General features: G+C 33.2%; 1 protein-coding gene across 3 annotated transcripts in view; it reads right to left on the bottom strand.

Annotated features, from left to right (window-relative positions):
• Positions 1–6: 6 nt before the first annotated feature.
• The window catches only part of LOC106874401 (mitochondrial glutamate carrier 1), an 81,828-nt gene continuing 66,721 nt past the window's right edge, over positions 7–15,113 (bottom strand). For all 3 annotated transcript variants that reach the window (XM_052971170.1, XM_052971169.1, XM_052971168.1), the window contains exons 5-10: positions 14,075–14,165; positions 12,404–12,522; positions 9,945–10,117; positions 5,471–5,573; positions 4,011–4,086; positions 7–3,509 (exon numbers count right to left, since the gene is read on the bottom strand). In XM_052971170.1, the coding sequence (XP_052827130.1) occupies positions 3,365–3,509; positions 4,011–4,086; positions 5,471–5,573; positions 9,945–10,117; positions 12,404–12,522; positions 14,075–14,165 (707 nt within the window). In that variant the 3' untranslated portion in view covers positions 7–3,364. The remainder of the gene's footprint in view (positions 3,510–4,010; positions 4,087–5,470; positions 5,574–9,944; positions 10,118–12,403; positions 12,523–14,074; positions 14,166–15,113) is intronic.

Here is a 15,113-nt window from a genome sequence, read left to right as displayed (position 1 = left end):
TATATATATATATATATATATATATATATATATATATATATATATGCATGAGTGGTTGTATCTCCTTATCTTGATATTGTGCACTAGTTGTAAAGAAATGTCACCATCATACAAGCAGTGTCATTTGTTTGCAATCTTCTATGAAATTACATCCAGGTATTGTGCAGTTTTCATTCAAAGGACTAAGGGAAATATTTTCTTGCCAACAAGTAAGGGTTGATGATGAAGTTTTTTAACCCAGTATTTACATGCTATTTTTCATAGCTTTATTTGCTTTGAGATTCCACTGTTCCAGTATATGTGTGTGTGTGTGTATACATATATATGTATGTGTATACATCTATATATATGATTGACTCATCAATTTTGATATGATGATGATGAGTGTCTAATTACTTAATCGACTGAAAGATGTACTTATGAAATTAGAAATAGTGTGCAAAGTAGATGAGTATGCCAAAGACAGGTATTCCCATAATCTAACCCTCAAGTAGAATCGATTTGACACATTGATAAAGCTGGACCTTTGAATTACAAATCCAGTTTAACTGACCAACTTCTACAGTTTCCATCAACCTAGTTTCACTCAAAAGTTTCAATCAACCCTAGGTTATGATGAAGACACTTAACTAAGATGCAATGTTGTAGGATTAAATCCAGAACTACGTAATTGTGAAACAATCTTCTTAACCATTTGTTTATATCTGTGTGCATGTGTATACATACAGGTATGCATGCACACATACATATTTTAAAACATTTCTAGATTTTAGTTATTCAGTTATTTACTTCTATACACTTCTTTATATTGTTGATGTCATAAGAATTTTATAAACTTTCAACAAAATATGAAATAATTCTCTTTTGGAACAGTATATCTCAGAGTATATACATAAAGCTATAAATAACAGAAATATATTATTCCCAAAAAGAATTGCTTGTTTATATATTTTTGCTTTTCATACTTTGCTTCATTTTGCTTAGAAACATTTTATGTTTGTTACATTAAAAACAAAAATGAGTTTGTCAATGAGACATTTTGCATTTCAAAATCTGAAGATGTTTCTACTGTTAGAACAAACAAGCTTCAATTTCAAATTCTGTTATCTACTTCTATATTTGTAGTAAGAAAATTAGAAACTGTTATATTAGTTGCTTAATCCAAGAAACGATTTCTGACATTTTAACCCAGGTTGATATGATAAACAATATCTGAATTTTTATATCAAGAAAACTTTCCAAGAATTACACTCCCAAAACTTCCCTGCTTCATAATCTCCAAAACTCACCTTTTTCATCTATGGATTTCTTCTTTCAGATTTATCCCAATCTTCTGAAAATATTTGTATTTTCAAAATTTATCAAGAAGGGAAAATAAGTCCTTTTATACTGACTGATGCATCAGAAACCTCTCCTTGAAGAAATGTCATTCTAACAAAGGGGGAAATATATATATATACATATATATTATATATTTCCAACCACTGCTTTATTTCACAGTAAGAATATCATCCTTTACATAATTATTAAAAAAAGCAGGACTGCTTCTTCCCAGAAAAAGAGCAGTGCCTCACCCTTAAGAGCCTATTACAAATCTCATCAAAACTGTTTTTCCACAATGGCTATGTTTATTTTTAGGAACTGTTAATTTCTGGATGCAGCTTCATTGGTTTGCAGTGAAAAATGTTATCTGTATTAAATTATCTTTGGTTAATTTCTTATCACAGCTTCAATGGTTTGTAAGTAAACAAGAATCACGTAAATAAATTCTATGCAAAATACTTTCAATCAAGATTCTTCTAATTTACAAAGAAGATATTTTCATAAGAGTAAAAGAAAAGTAAATTATTATTATCATTATTATTATTATGGTGGTAAGCAGGCAGAATTGTATGCAGGACAAAATGCTTAGCGGTATTTCATTCAGTTTTACCTTCTAAGTTTAAATTCTGCTGAGGTCAGCTTTGCCTGTCATCCTTTCAGGATCAATGAAATAAGTACCAGTTGAACACTGGGGTTGAGGTAATTGACTAGCCACTTCTTACAAAATATCAGTGAAAATGTAAGATTATATAATATTGGCTTCAAGTTTTAGCACAGGGCGGCAATTTTGGGGGAAAGAATAAATTGATTACATTGACCCCAGTGCTCAACTGGTACTTATTTTTTTGACTCTGAAAGGATGAAAGGCGAAGTCAACCTCAGCAGAATTGGAACTCAGAACATAAAATGTTTGTCACTTAGCATTTTGCCTGGCATGCTAATGATTCAACCAGCTTGCTAACTTAATCTTACATATAATATTAACAACTACATCTATTTATCTTTTGTTAACTTCTCAACAGAACTTCAATGATTTGTAATCAAGAATCTCTTAAATGAAAATTTTTTTTTCAGATTTGGTGAAGGTTAAAAAAAGAGAAACACAAAAGTTAAAGTGCAGAGACAAAGTTTAGCAGCTTTAACTTTTATATTTCCCACTCATTACATTGATTTACATCTAGAAATCTATGATGAGACAAAAAGCAAGTTCAATTCACCCTTTTAACTATATAAGGAAGTTTTTTCAAAGCAATTTACTTTAAATGTAGATTACTTTTTTTTTAATTACAAAATCATATACATCAGTTGAAAAAAAATTATATTTAGGTAAAATAGTCATAAGTAATTTAATTTTGTTAAACCTTAATAATATAACATTTTTTATTGCCTACAACTGGTTTATAATCCCATTCTTTAAAAGCTCAACGAAAATGCAAGAGACATTTTACTTATCACTTTTTCCCCATTTAGTTATTTTTTATGAACTTAATTTGTGAAAAATAAAAGAAGGTCAGTTTTTGGACAAAGTCTAAATTTTTTTAAAAACAATTTCATTAATTAATTATTTTGATTTTAAACAAAAATATTAAATTTAAAGTCATTTGATAAATATGCAAGAATATACAAAGTAGAACCCCTATGGCATTCATATAACAATGATTGAAGTTAAAGAAAAAAAGAAAAATAACGAAAAGACTTGAAGGTGGAAGTCAATTGTTATCATTACAGTAATGACAAATATCTACCCCCACCAAAAAAAAAAAATGTGTTATAGAAATTTATTCCAGTGAATAAAAGCTTATTATGTTTAAAATAAAATACAAAGGAGTTCCTGAGACTTTTAAATTAATGTTATTTACATTTCAAGTAATGAAAAAAAATTTTTTAATTGTTATTGTTGACAGTTTCCTAAAATGCTCTATGTTAATTGTGAATGCCTTGATGATATTACTAATATATCAGATACAATAAATGTTTATTTATGATCACACTGATAGTATACCATGATATGTATTGTTATCCAGCTTAGAAAAAAAAAATATTAAGGTTTCTTTAATCCAAGTAATAATTCTGCCACTCCTAGATAATACACTGTTTGTGCTATACCAAACAAAGGAGCAATAACAAGAATTCGGCACATAGCTCCTTTCAGAAAAGCTTTTGGACCTTCGTGCTTCATGATTTTTCTGAAACAGAAATATCAATATATTTAGTAGATATTTTTAAACAATAAAAGGCACTTTTATGTATTATATAATGCAAACATATAGTCTAAATAGTCAAACATCATCACTATCTTTCTAAATCCAATTGTATTTGACATGGAATTTTTGACCTCTCAAAGTCATCTTGATACAACCTACTTTTTCTTAAGTCAACCTGCTTTTTCTGGCTGCAAATTTTGATCTGAAAAATTTGACCTGTATGCCAGAAGAATACAGTATTGTTGGTGCAGATACTACTATTAAAGGCAGCACCATTCCAGCTAATAAGTGAACCAGGAAGTAGCAAACAATCTCTTTGTTAATCAGAGCATGCAGAATACAGCAGAATTTAGTGCCTTGCCGAGAGGCACAGTACAGTGGCTAGTGTAAAGTTTGAAATTATGACTGTTGTTAGTAATCCAGCAGGTTAATTTTCATTATTACTATTTTGATTCTTAGAATGAAAAGTTATAATTTCCTTACCCAAAACAATCAATGATTCCTGAATATTCTTTTTCACCTTCTGCTTTCTTTAATGTCTGTAACCGGGTTTTCACCACTAGAAAGATGAAAATAAACTTTTCTGTATATGTCCTATTATCTTAAAAGTTCAACTTAGATTCACTCTAACAGAATTTTACATAAAAGTTTATAGTTCAAATTATTTGAAGGTAGCAGGGTTGTCTGATACTAACTGGCATACTGTCCATGCTCAATGAATAAATTAATCAGGACTTGACTTCATTTCCTTTTTAGATAAATTTTAGCTTCTGATAATGTTAACCCTGTAAATCACTAATGTTTACTTCCAACTTATTTTTAATGAGAAAACTGGTGAAGAGAGAGAGGGAGAGATCACCATAGTCAATACAAAGGTGTTGAGCACTCAGAGTTTGGCAGGATCACATTGGAAAGTAAGTATTTCAAAACTAGCGTGTTTGTATTGTTGCAGGAATCCCTTTTAATACATGTACATCCTCCACATTGATCAGCCTTTACTGGGAGCCCATTGAAGTGTATATACTTCATGGTCACCAATAAAAGAATGTATATATTTGAAGAATGGCATTTGAAGTCAGGTGCAAGGCTTAAGAAAACAAACTGAATCGGCATGGAAGGAAAAAGACTGGCAAGTGTAGCAAAACTGGCAAGTTACCAAAAGTAGACAATATTATAATAACATACAAAGCTTAGACTAGGGATTGAAAATATCAAATGTTTTGATTTTTTTTCGGTTGTCTTTGCTGCAAGAACTAAACTGGGCAAATTTGAACCAAATTTTCAATTAGTAAGCATCTATACTATTACAAAGCAGTGAATTGGTAGAGTTATCAGAGCATGGATTTGAATGCCTCATAGTATTTACTCTGACTTCAAATCTAGCCATGGTAAACATAGTCTTTTATCCTTTGAGGAGAAGATGGAGTCAATAAAAAAATACTCTAGTTGGGAGGATGGATATGTGAGAATGTTAGAGAAGTGAACATGATGCTACACAGTATCTACCCTGTTTTTTTTTTTTTTGCATTCTGACAGAAATGCATGTACTGACACACTGGTGTTAAGTTCTAATGGCCGAAGTTGGAACCTTTTCTGTGAATTAATATCAAAGAGACAGAGAGGGGAGACTACTCTTTAGATAAATATAGACGAAAGGGGAGAGTACCCTTTGGGTAAATATAGAGGGGAATCTTGCTCAAATTTGTTATATAATATAAACCTGATGCATGGATAACCTTGACTAACAGAGGTCAAGAATACAATGCTGTCTGTCCATGGGATGGAATATGGATTAAATTCTCAGTTAACATATGGGTTTTCACTGAAACATTAATTAAGAAGCACAACTTGTATAAATCAAACACCTAAATACTGTTCAGTACTAGTAAGCATTTAACAGCTTGCAATAAAAACGAAAAATAAACTTTGAAAGGAATACATACCATCAAAAGGGTTGACACTAAACGATGCTATACAGCCTGCTGCACATCCAGAGAAAAAGGAATGATAAAAAACAGCTTGATCACTGCCTTCTCGTCTTTTACCCTACAAAAGAGAAAAAAATATTGCAGAGAATTGTATATAGGAATGTTATGTAATAGGGCATAAAATGAAACATAAACCACATTACAGCTCTGATAAATGTATCTTAATCCAAATTAGTAACATATATAAGAAAATAGATACGAGTCTCACTTGGTAACAAGTAACACATTAGTAAAGTTACTAGTTCAAATCCACTCAATCTATCTCATCAGGAAAAAATATATAAAAATTATGCTTGCGGTATCCTTATGACCAAGTGTATAAGTTTGAGTATTTTTTCATACTTTGCATCATGTTAATATCAGTGTGCTATATCTAAATAGTCTTTACCTTATCTAGGAGGAGATCAGGTAAGAACACAGAAGGAATGACTTTGTAGTGGTGGAATGTTGAACTAGTTGGATGTTGTCAAGAGGTTTGGTTGTTAAACAGTACTAGTAGATGTGGTTTGCTAGGTGAAAACAGATTTCTGCTTGACTGGTTCAAGCAATTGTTTTAAAGTTAAAAATCTCACTCCATCTTAAACACACAAATATGAAATATGATGACTGATGTCTACTTTTCAGTGAGATTAACTCAGATAAGAATAAAAATGTATTTTCTTAAAGATTATAACCAGCGGTGAACTACCAAAATCTTAACAACTAGTTCACTAAGCTGCCAAACTTTTTACAACCAGTTTGCTTAGCTACACAAATGTTAGTCATAGGTTCTGTAAGAAAAGAATCTAGCAATACAATATAGCTTTATTGATCTATCTCTTCATTAATATGATATTGAATAAATGAAAAATACAATGTTAGTTCAGTGTTAGGAAAAATCAGTTCAAATAAAGTTAAGAGATTATCAAAGTATATTTGTCACAAGGATTGTAGAATATAACATTTTGTTTTTTTTTTGGCCCTTCAACTAAAAGTGAGAAAATTAGAGTTAAAACCGAGAGTGAGGGATCGGTTTGGTGGAGGGAGGGGATCAACTAGTAAGAATCATGGTATGAAATGGTGGGAGTCAAGGATGCAAAGCAAACAAAATAAAAAGATGTAAAATTTCGTAGGAGAGTAGATACATACTTCAGAGAGAGAGAGAGAGAGAGAGAGAGAGAGAGAGAGAGAGAGAGAGAGAGAGAGAGAAAGTGTTAAGGTGATAGGTTAAAGTATTGTAAGAAGTGGGGCAAGAAGGTAGATAGTTACAATACATCAAGCAACCACACAGGGTTACAGTTATGATAACAGATTGGAGTATTACATGGAGGATGAAACAGATAACAGAATACAAGCAGAGACAAAGTAACAGAAATTAGAAATAGGAATATATATGTACACATAAAATGACACTGATTCACAATTATATATACAAGCAAGCAGCTATATATGCAACTACAAACAAATACTTGTGTGTATTTTTTATAATTATCATTGTTAATAAACTTCACCAATCTTCTGAACGTAATATTAAAACAAAATTTTAAGCAACAAACATGATGACTGATTTCACTTGAATATATTAATTCTTAACATCCCATATGACACAAATCCACATAGCACACTTTTTGCACTACACTGCTCCTTTCTTTACTTCCATCTCAACCACTCCACACTATCACCATATCTGACCTTCACTCCTTTCTCAAGAATATCCATGTTTTTTTTTTCTGCTTCCCTGGACCTTTTTTAGCATATCTGATGAAGGACTAGATCCAAAACATTATACTTCTATTCTTTAACTTCTACTTTTTTCTTCTTCTTTGAGCTTGAAACTAATAATATTAACTTTGAATGTATTTTGAACTTCTGTTGCTTTTCGCATTAGATTTTACTTTTTCATGCTGAATCAAACCACCCTAAATTATATTAATTTTTAACGTTATAAACTCTCTAATCTAAGGGAGAAAACTTTAACCCTTTCTCCAATTATTTATTTTATCAAGCCATGTGTTCTATAAGTAATAGCTTATTCAATGATTTAATCGAATTAAAGGCTTTGGAGATGATACACAGAGTTATATATCTATTCTTTCTGTGAACATTTAATGTCTGACTCAATTCACCTAATTTTTCATCAAGTGACTTTGACAAAATATTATCCGAAGAATGGTTAGACACTGAAATTTTTGCAGGTGTTGTTGGTTCAAAAATACCTTCGACCCTCTAGCATTTACAGAAGCCAAATCCAGCCAAAATATTCTACATGTTTTATACTCAAACTGGCCAGATATGGCCTTTCATCTTACCCCACAATGCCATCCTAAAAATATACAATCACATCCCCAAAATCTACAAGATAATAAATGATTAATTTAAAATAATGTGAATAAGTATTACATTTGACAAAGTTATCTAAAGGTTAAAGAGTTAAGCTTTGATGCAAAACCTGTAAAGTAGTTTTATTTTCCCACTTTTTGCATTGAGTTTTGATTGGTATGATCACCCAACAAACTAATTTGCATGCAGATCAAAAGAGAGCAGTCGATTTTAATCATACATGCATTAAAACTTGTCACACCTGGGTATGTTGTTTCTGATGAGTGTAACATCTTTCCTGAAAATTTCATAATGAATACACTGCAAAAATGCCAAGGGGTAATATTTTTGTTTTGTTTCTGTTTGTATATCCATGTCTATAACTGTTTGCATATAATTTATTACAAAAGCCTTCTTTTTATCTTTTCTGAGTATCTTTTTTTTTTTAATTATTATCATGTAGTTAATTAACAATCATACATGCTTAACATTATTTTTAGCACAAAGGACAGTTGACATTAAAAAAAGTCTTTTCTATAGAACTTCCAATTTCTACACCAATGGATAAAGACATTACAAGAATTTGAATAAACGAACTTGCTAGGTTTTTCTCTCCAGTCATTATAGGACTGAGCTTTTGATTTAGAAATTTTTTGACCGGTGGTTAAGATTTAAAGAGCCAATCAAATTACTAGCACAGGTCGGTTGAGTTATTTGATGTTATTTAATTAACATAACTTTTCCAATTAAGTTTAGTGTTCAGTGGTCATAAAAATGTTAATTATCAGTTTACACGAACCAATGAGAACTGACTCCAGCTCACCACTGGTTATATTCATTTGTTTGTTTAACTTCCTTTTTTTTTCCATGCTAACATAGGTAGCATTTTATGGCCAAATACTCATCCTGTTACAAACCCTAACCTGTTTTTCAAGTAAGAGGTTTTTGATGTTATCCCACTGGTTTTCAAAAATGCAGAGTGACTAACTGTAATGTTAATGAAGAATGTAAACACATCACCATTTTGCTCAGATGGTGACAAGTGAAGCTGTGAAAGGTCAATATTTGCACACTCTCTCTCTCACGCACACACACACACATGCTGGCCTTCCACTTTATAAGGCATTTGCCCAGGGCTATAGTAGAAGACATCCAAAGTGCTGTGCAATGGAATTGAACCCAAAACCACATGGCTGTGAAGTAAACTTCTTATCACACACCCATGTTTGTGCCTATATATAAAGCAATGCAAATGGAAAAAATTTAAGTTTCACCCTTTGAGTTAGTGTGTTATGTGTTCTAACAAGAACAGTGAAAGATATCTGATTTTAGCATGGGCCAGTATAGGTCATGGCCTAGGGGCTTCCAAGCATTGGAGGCCCCTTTAACTCAGAGAAGTTTATACTTGTTTAATTTTTAAAAATCAAATAGAGTTATTTTAGAATTATTGAGCTCTCTTTTGATTTATTGAGTTCACAAAATATCGGCCTAGATTTAACCCATACTTATTAAAAACTTTTAATGAAATTGAGCACCCACTAGTTATCTAAACCTCTCTCCTGATCTTTATCTACCTTCATTGGGCACCAGTTTTATTACCTTTTGTAATATGTTTATCTAAACTTATCTATCACTCAACCACCTCATCTGGTAGACAACTCATCATATTCAAATTCCTAAATACTATTTTCTACTTTCTAGTTATCTCTTCTTGGTTCCAAATATATTCTATTCTGGCCCCTCGGTAATTTCTTCATATTCCTAATCACCAACTTCTATCTTCTAGTTCCTAACCACTCTCTGATAAGATGAAATAATCTATCAAACTTATCCTTTTATTAGGGAGTGTGTTCATTTTTAATTAGGAATGCATGAAAGCATTGGAAGTAGCACAATAATCATTAAACATAAGAAATTCTTTTCTATTATAGGCACAAGGACCGAAATTTTTTTGGGGGGGGGAGGTGGCCAGTCGATTAGATTGACCCCAGTATGCAACTGGTACTTAATTTATCGAACCCAAAAGAATGAAAGGCAAAGTCAACCTCGGCGAATTAAACATGATAAATTAAATCACCATTTTATGTACTAGATATAAAGGAAAATGGTGTGCAAATATATATAATCTTACCAATGCATTGAGATGAGCAAATAATGGGAAGTAAATTGCAGAGAAAGTGACATCCCTTAACATTGTGGCTCCACAACCTTTATAAAGCCCAGTGATTCCTTTTTCTCGTACAAGATTTAAAGCTATTTTTGTAGCAGATAAACGTACTACAGTGCCATTACTGGTAGCAGAGCCTATGAAACAAGGAATGAAAAAGATATTAGGGTTTCATTTTTGTTACAATAAAATAATTTCAATAATAAATTCACAACTTTTAAAAACCATTTTAAAACGATGATTTTAGCTCATAATAGAGTAGTTTGAGATTGGCTGTCCATGAAAACTTTTGTGTGCCAATGACCTGAAATGTACAACAAGCATGGTATGGTCCTCCAACCTGTACAGGAGAGCATTGACTTTAAATAAGAACTGATTCAGGGTGTGATGATTGGTTCAATTCATGCCAACTTGGAAAATGGACATCAAATGATGATGATGAAGCTGTTGAAGAATTAGAAGGTAGACCCAGGAAGACCTGGGATGAGGTGGTGAAGCACGACCTTCAAACTTTAGGCCGCACTGAGGCGATGACTAGTGACCGGGACCTTTGGAAATATGCAGTACGTGAGAAGACCCGGCAAGGCAAGTGAGAGCATACTCTGTGACCTCTGCCAGAAGTGCCGCCAGCTCACTAATTCGTATCTTTACTTCATTGGACACTAAAAACCCTGCTTGCAGAGACCTGTTGAAGCAAGTGAATTTGGAATTTGAAATTTGAAATCGAACCGAATACGACAACTGGCACCCATGCCAACCTCTCCTTCATTGGACACTAAACTCTGCTTGCAAAGACCTGTTGGGGCAAGTGAAATCGTAATTGAACCATACTTGATGACTGGTACCTGTGCCAGTGGAGCACTAAATAGCACTGTCTGAGTGTGTTCATTGCCAGAGCAGCTGTCTGGCTTCCATGCTAGTGGCCATTTGAGCGTAATCGTTACCAGTGTTGCCTTCTAGCACTTGTGTTGGTGGCACGTTAGAAAATCATTCAAGCGAGGTCATTGCCAGTGCCGCTGGACTGGCTCCCGTGCAGGTGGCATGTAAAAAACACCTTTTTGAGCGTGGCCGTTGCCAGTACTGTGTGACTGGCCTTTGTGCCAGTGGCATGTAAAAGCACCCACTACACTCTCAGAGTGGTTGGCGTTAGAAAGGTCATCCAGCTGTAGAAACTCTGCCAGATCAGATTGGAGCCTGGTGCAGCCTTCTGGCTTGCCAGTCCTCAGTCAAATCGTCCAACCCATGCTAGCATGGAAAGCGGACATTAAACGATGATGATGATGATGATGATGATGATGAAATGTGGAAGTAAAGCCTAAAATCAAGATATCTTTAAGTGAACTTAGTAAAGATAGAACAGTTAATAAGAAAGAAGCTTCTACTGGGAAGTGGTTATGCCCAATATGTAGAAAGGAGTAGATATGAATGCCATATTGTGTACCCATCGTGAATGAAGAGATACACAAGAGATGCAGTGAAATTACTAGAAAGCTGACAGAAAACGACTTCATATGTAGCAAATCTATAGAAGTATTAGCAGAAAGAGTATCCATGAAATAAGTTCTTTCAACTGCTTGGAGAGTTTCCTAGAAGAAATTGACAACTTTTTTTTATCTATATAACCAAATTAGCAGTGGAAGAGTGTGTTTGAAAGAATAGTAACCAGAGTAAGAGTGGCATGAATAAAGTTCAGTGAGTTATGACCTCTGCTAGCAACAAAGGAATTGTTTGAGTTAGGTGCAGATTGTATGGTGCTTAAGTACAGACTGAAATGTTGCATGGTAGCAAAACTTGGGCATTGACTTCAAAGGATGTAAGATGGAAAGAAATAAAGCAAATATACTTTGATGCATGTAAAGTTATGGAACATTAATAATGGATCAGAAATGAGTTTAGAGTAGTATGATGTATAAGAAGAATCAGGTGTAGTGCACAAAAGAGACAACTGGACTGGTAGAGACATGTACTGCTGCATATGAAGGAAGGTGCCAAGTTATCTAAATGGAAGGGATCAGCAAAAGGGGAAAATCAAGAAAAAGAAAGGGAAGAAGTGGTGAAGGCTGATTGAAGAAGGATGAAGGCTGATTGAAGAAGGATGAAGCTTACAAAAGAAATGACAAATCACTGCAACAAATGGTGAGATATAGTGCTGTAGAATACCCATCCAACTCAGCAAACATGGAAAAGTAGACCTAAAAGAAAGATGATGATTATGATACCAAAAGACAAGGTAGTTTTAAACAGTTTTGATTTCAATATTTTCCTTATGTTGTTTTTTCTGCTATGTATTTCAAATAAAGGTAAAAACACTTTCTTGTTGATCAATCATCTCTTCTTCTTGAGACTTCATATCAATATAAAAGAAAAAAAGAAAAAAGTGAAATTGGACAGTGCAGGCCATTTAAATAAACTTTTATACATACCACTTCTTCCAGCATCTTGAAGCTGGATCTTAAGCAGTTCCATAGGTGTAGTGACAATAATTTGACACAGTCCAGCACCCCCACCAGCCAATAATTCTCTGTGAAAAGGCAGTCTGGCACTGGAAAGTTTACAAAATATTATCAAAATTATTTCAAAGAATATTTTAAATGCTAACCACAGATTCTGTAAAAAAGATTCTGACTTTCCCATGGATAGGGGAATTCAGAATCATTTTTTTTTCACAGAACCTGTAGGCACCATATATAGTGCATGTGTAAATCTAGGTATAGGAGAATATCAATGTTTTTGTTGTTGTGAACAGATGTTATCATGTTCACACTTGTGAATTTGAATACCAAGTTACAGCCAACATATGTACAAAGGGACATGTATATTTATATATACCTCTATATCTAAATTACAATCTAGCAATTTTGTTAATTTTAATTCCTTATTCTGAAGACACTAGTCAGTTACATTGTTCCTAATGGAAATTAAATAAAGTTTTCAGTTTGGCAGAGAATTCTCGTGTTTCATAAAGGAGATAAGAAAAAAAGTGTCAACTTTGAGTTGAAGATATAGCTTGAAAAATTTGGAATTAAGTTTTGAACCTTGCTATAATTGAGTTTCTCAGAGATTCTCACTTTATCTCATATAACGAAATACTATTGCTTATTTTAACTGATACATACTCTGCAAATAAACAAAACAAAACAAAATCCTTCTATAGGTGACCCACCCCCCCAAAAAAAACAGAACCCATAAAAATTTTATTAAATCCTACAAAGGTCCAGCAAATCTGGACTTAAACTTCGGTCTGTGTACGATCATTCTCTTTGCATAAAAGTCATGTTCTTTTTCAAAATATGCTCCAAATGGCATATATCATGCAAAATTGTCAATTACTCGAATACATTTCTCTGGGGATTTCCCTGATTTCTGCCTTCAGTTCACCAAGCGTTTGAGGGTTGTTCTGGTAAACATTATCCCTGAGATACCCCAACAGATAAAAATGTTGGGGGTTCAAGTCCAGTGAATGCAATGCCCACTCAACGTCACACTTTCTGCTGATTAGTCTTACCTGAAATCATTCTCTCAGTCAGGCTAGGGAGTCATTTGATGCATGGGTGGGAGTGGGTGGTGGCCCTGTCTTGCTGGAACCACTATTCACCTCAATCTATCCCTCTGTGTCATTTTATTCAAACAGTTTTATTTAAAGATTTGTAGGTTCTGTTTTTTGGGGGTCACTCTGTATATGTTACAATGTTAAAAGAATGTAAGAAAGCTCCCTGAGAAATTCACATTTGGTTTTTGTATGATGATATTTGATTTTACATTGATAGAGATGTTGTTGAGCCTTTCCTGTCAAACAGAGCAGACACCATTTATATCATTAAAAAATGTTTGTTAAAAATGAGTGGGACAATGAACAAATAGGTGGTGAAATGTTGGAGTAGACTTGATAATTTTAGTGCAATGGTATTGATTTAGTTCTGGTTAACAGATTGTACTTCTGATGTGAGTGGGTGCATGAGAGAGAATGGTGAGAGTGAGAAAAATAAATGAAAGAGACAGTGTAAATGAAAAATTGAGAGACAGAGATAGGAAAGAATGAGAGAAGGAGTGTGCTAACATAGAAAAGAGAAAAGTGATACCTTTCACAGACTTACCTGTCAGTTTTGAGGATGTATCTGAAGAAATCATTACCAACAAGTTTAATGGCTTTTTCTGGTGTAATTAAAAGCAAATTAACCCCAGAACCTGTACACAAAAAAAGTAGAGCTATTATATTGAAAATTAAATAGTGTTAATAGAAGAAAAAAAAATTCACTGGTGTGAAGTCATATGACTAAATTTTTGCTGCCCACACAAGTTAAATGAATTATTCATATTGAAAGGCTTTGTTGTTTCCTGCACAAATTGTAGTGAAGCACACATCAATAAAATTGAATAAAATTTTTCGAGAACAAATTCTTTTATTATCATATTTACTTAAAGTAGTAAGCTGACAAAATCATTAGTATGCCAGACAAAATGTTTAACTGCATTTTGTTTGTATGTTCTGAGTTTAAATTAGATCAAGGTCAACTTTGCCTTTCATTCTTTCAGGACCAATGGAATAAGTACCAGATGAGCACAAGGGTTGATGTAATCAACCCACCCACTTCCTAAAAATTTCGGGCTTTGTGCCTATTAGTAGAAAACATATTTCTAAAATATTAGAAATGGTAACTGGTTTCTTTCTTTTCCTGGTTGAAAATAAGTTAATATATAGACACAGGCATGACTGTGTGGTTAAGAAGCCTGCCTTGCAGCCCTGTGGTTTTGGGTTCTGTCACAGCATGGCACCTTGTGAGTGAATTTGGAAGACAGAAACAGTGTCAGAAACTCAGTGTTGTCGAACCCATGTTAACATAGAAAATGGATGTTAAAAGATGATATTGATGGTGATGATGATGATATGTGACTATTCTGTTTTTACGAAAAAGCATCTTATCTTTCACTTGTTGTTCGATAGACTGCAGCCATACAGAGGGTATCACTTTGAAGAGTTTTAAATGAACAAATTGACTCCAGTACTTTTTTCTAAAACCTGTTACCTTTTCTATCAGTCTCTTTTGTTGAACTGCTAAATTTATAGGAGGTAAACAAACCAACACTGGTTGTCAAGTAGTAGAGGAGAGACAAACAGAGATGCAAACATTTTAT

Source organism: Octopus bimaculoides, chromosome 10, assembly GCF_001194135.2.
Source record: "Octopus bimaculoides isolate UCB-OBI-ISO-001 chromosome 10, ASM119413v2, whole genome shotgun sequence".
NCBI lineage: Eukaryota > Metazoa > Mollusca > Cephalopoda > Octopoda > Octopodidae > Octopus > Octopus bimaculoides.
This window is presented reverse-complemented; position numbering and strand designations above follow the sequence as displayed.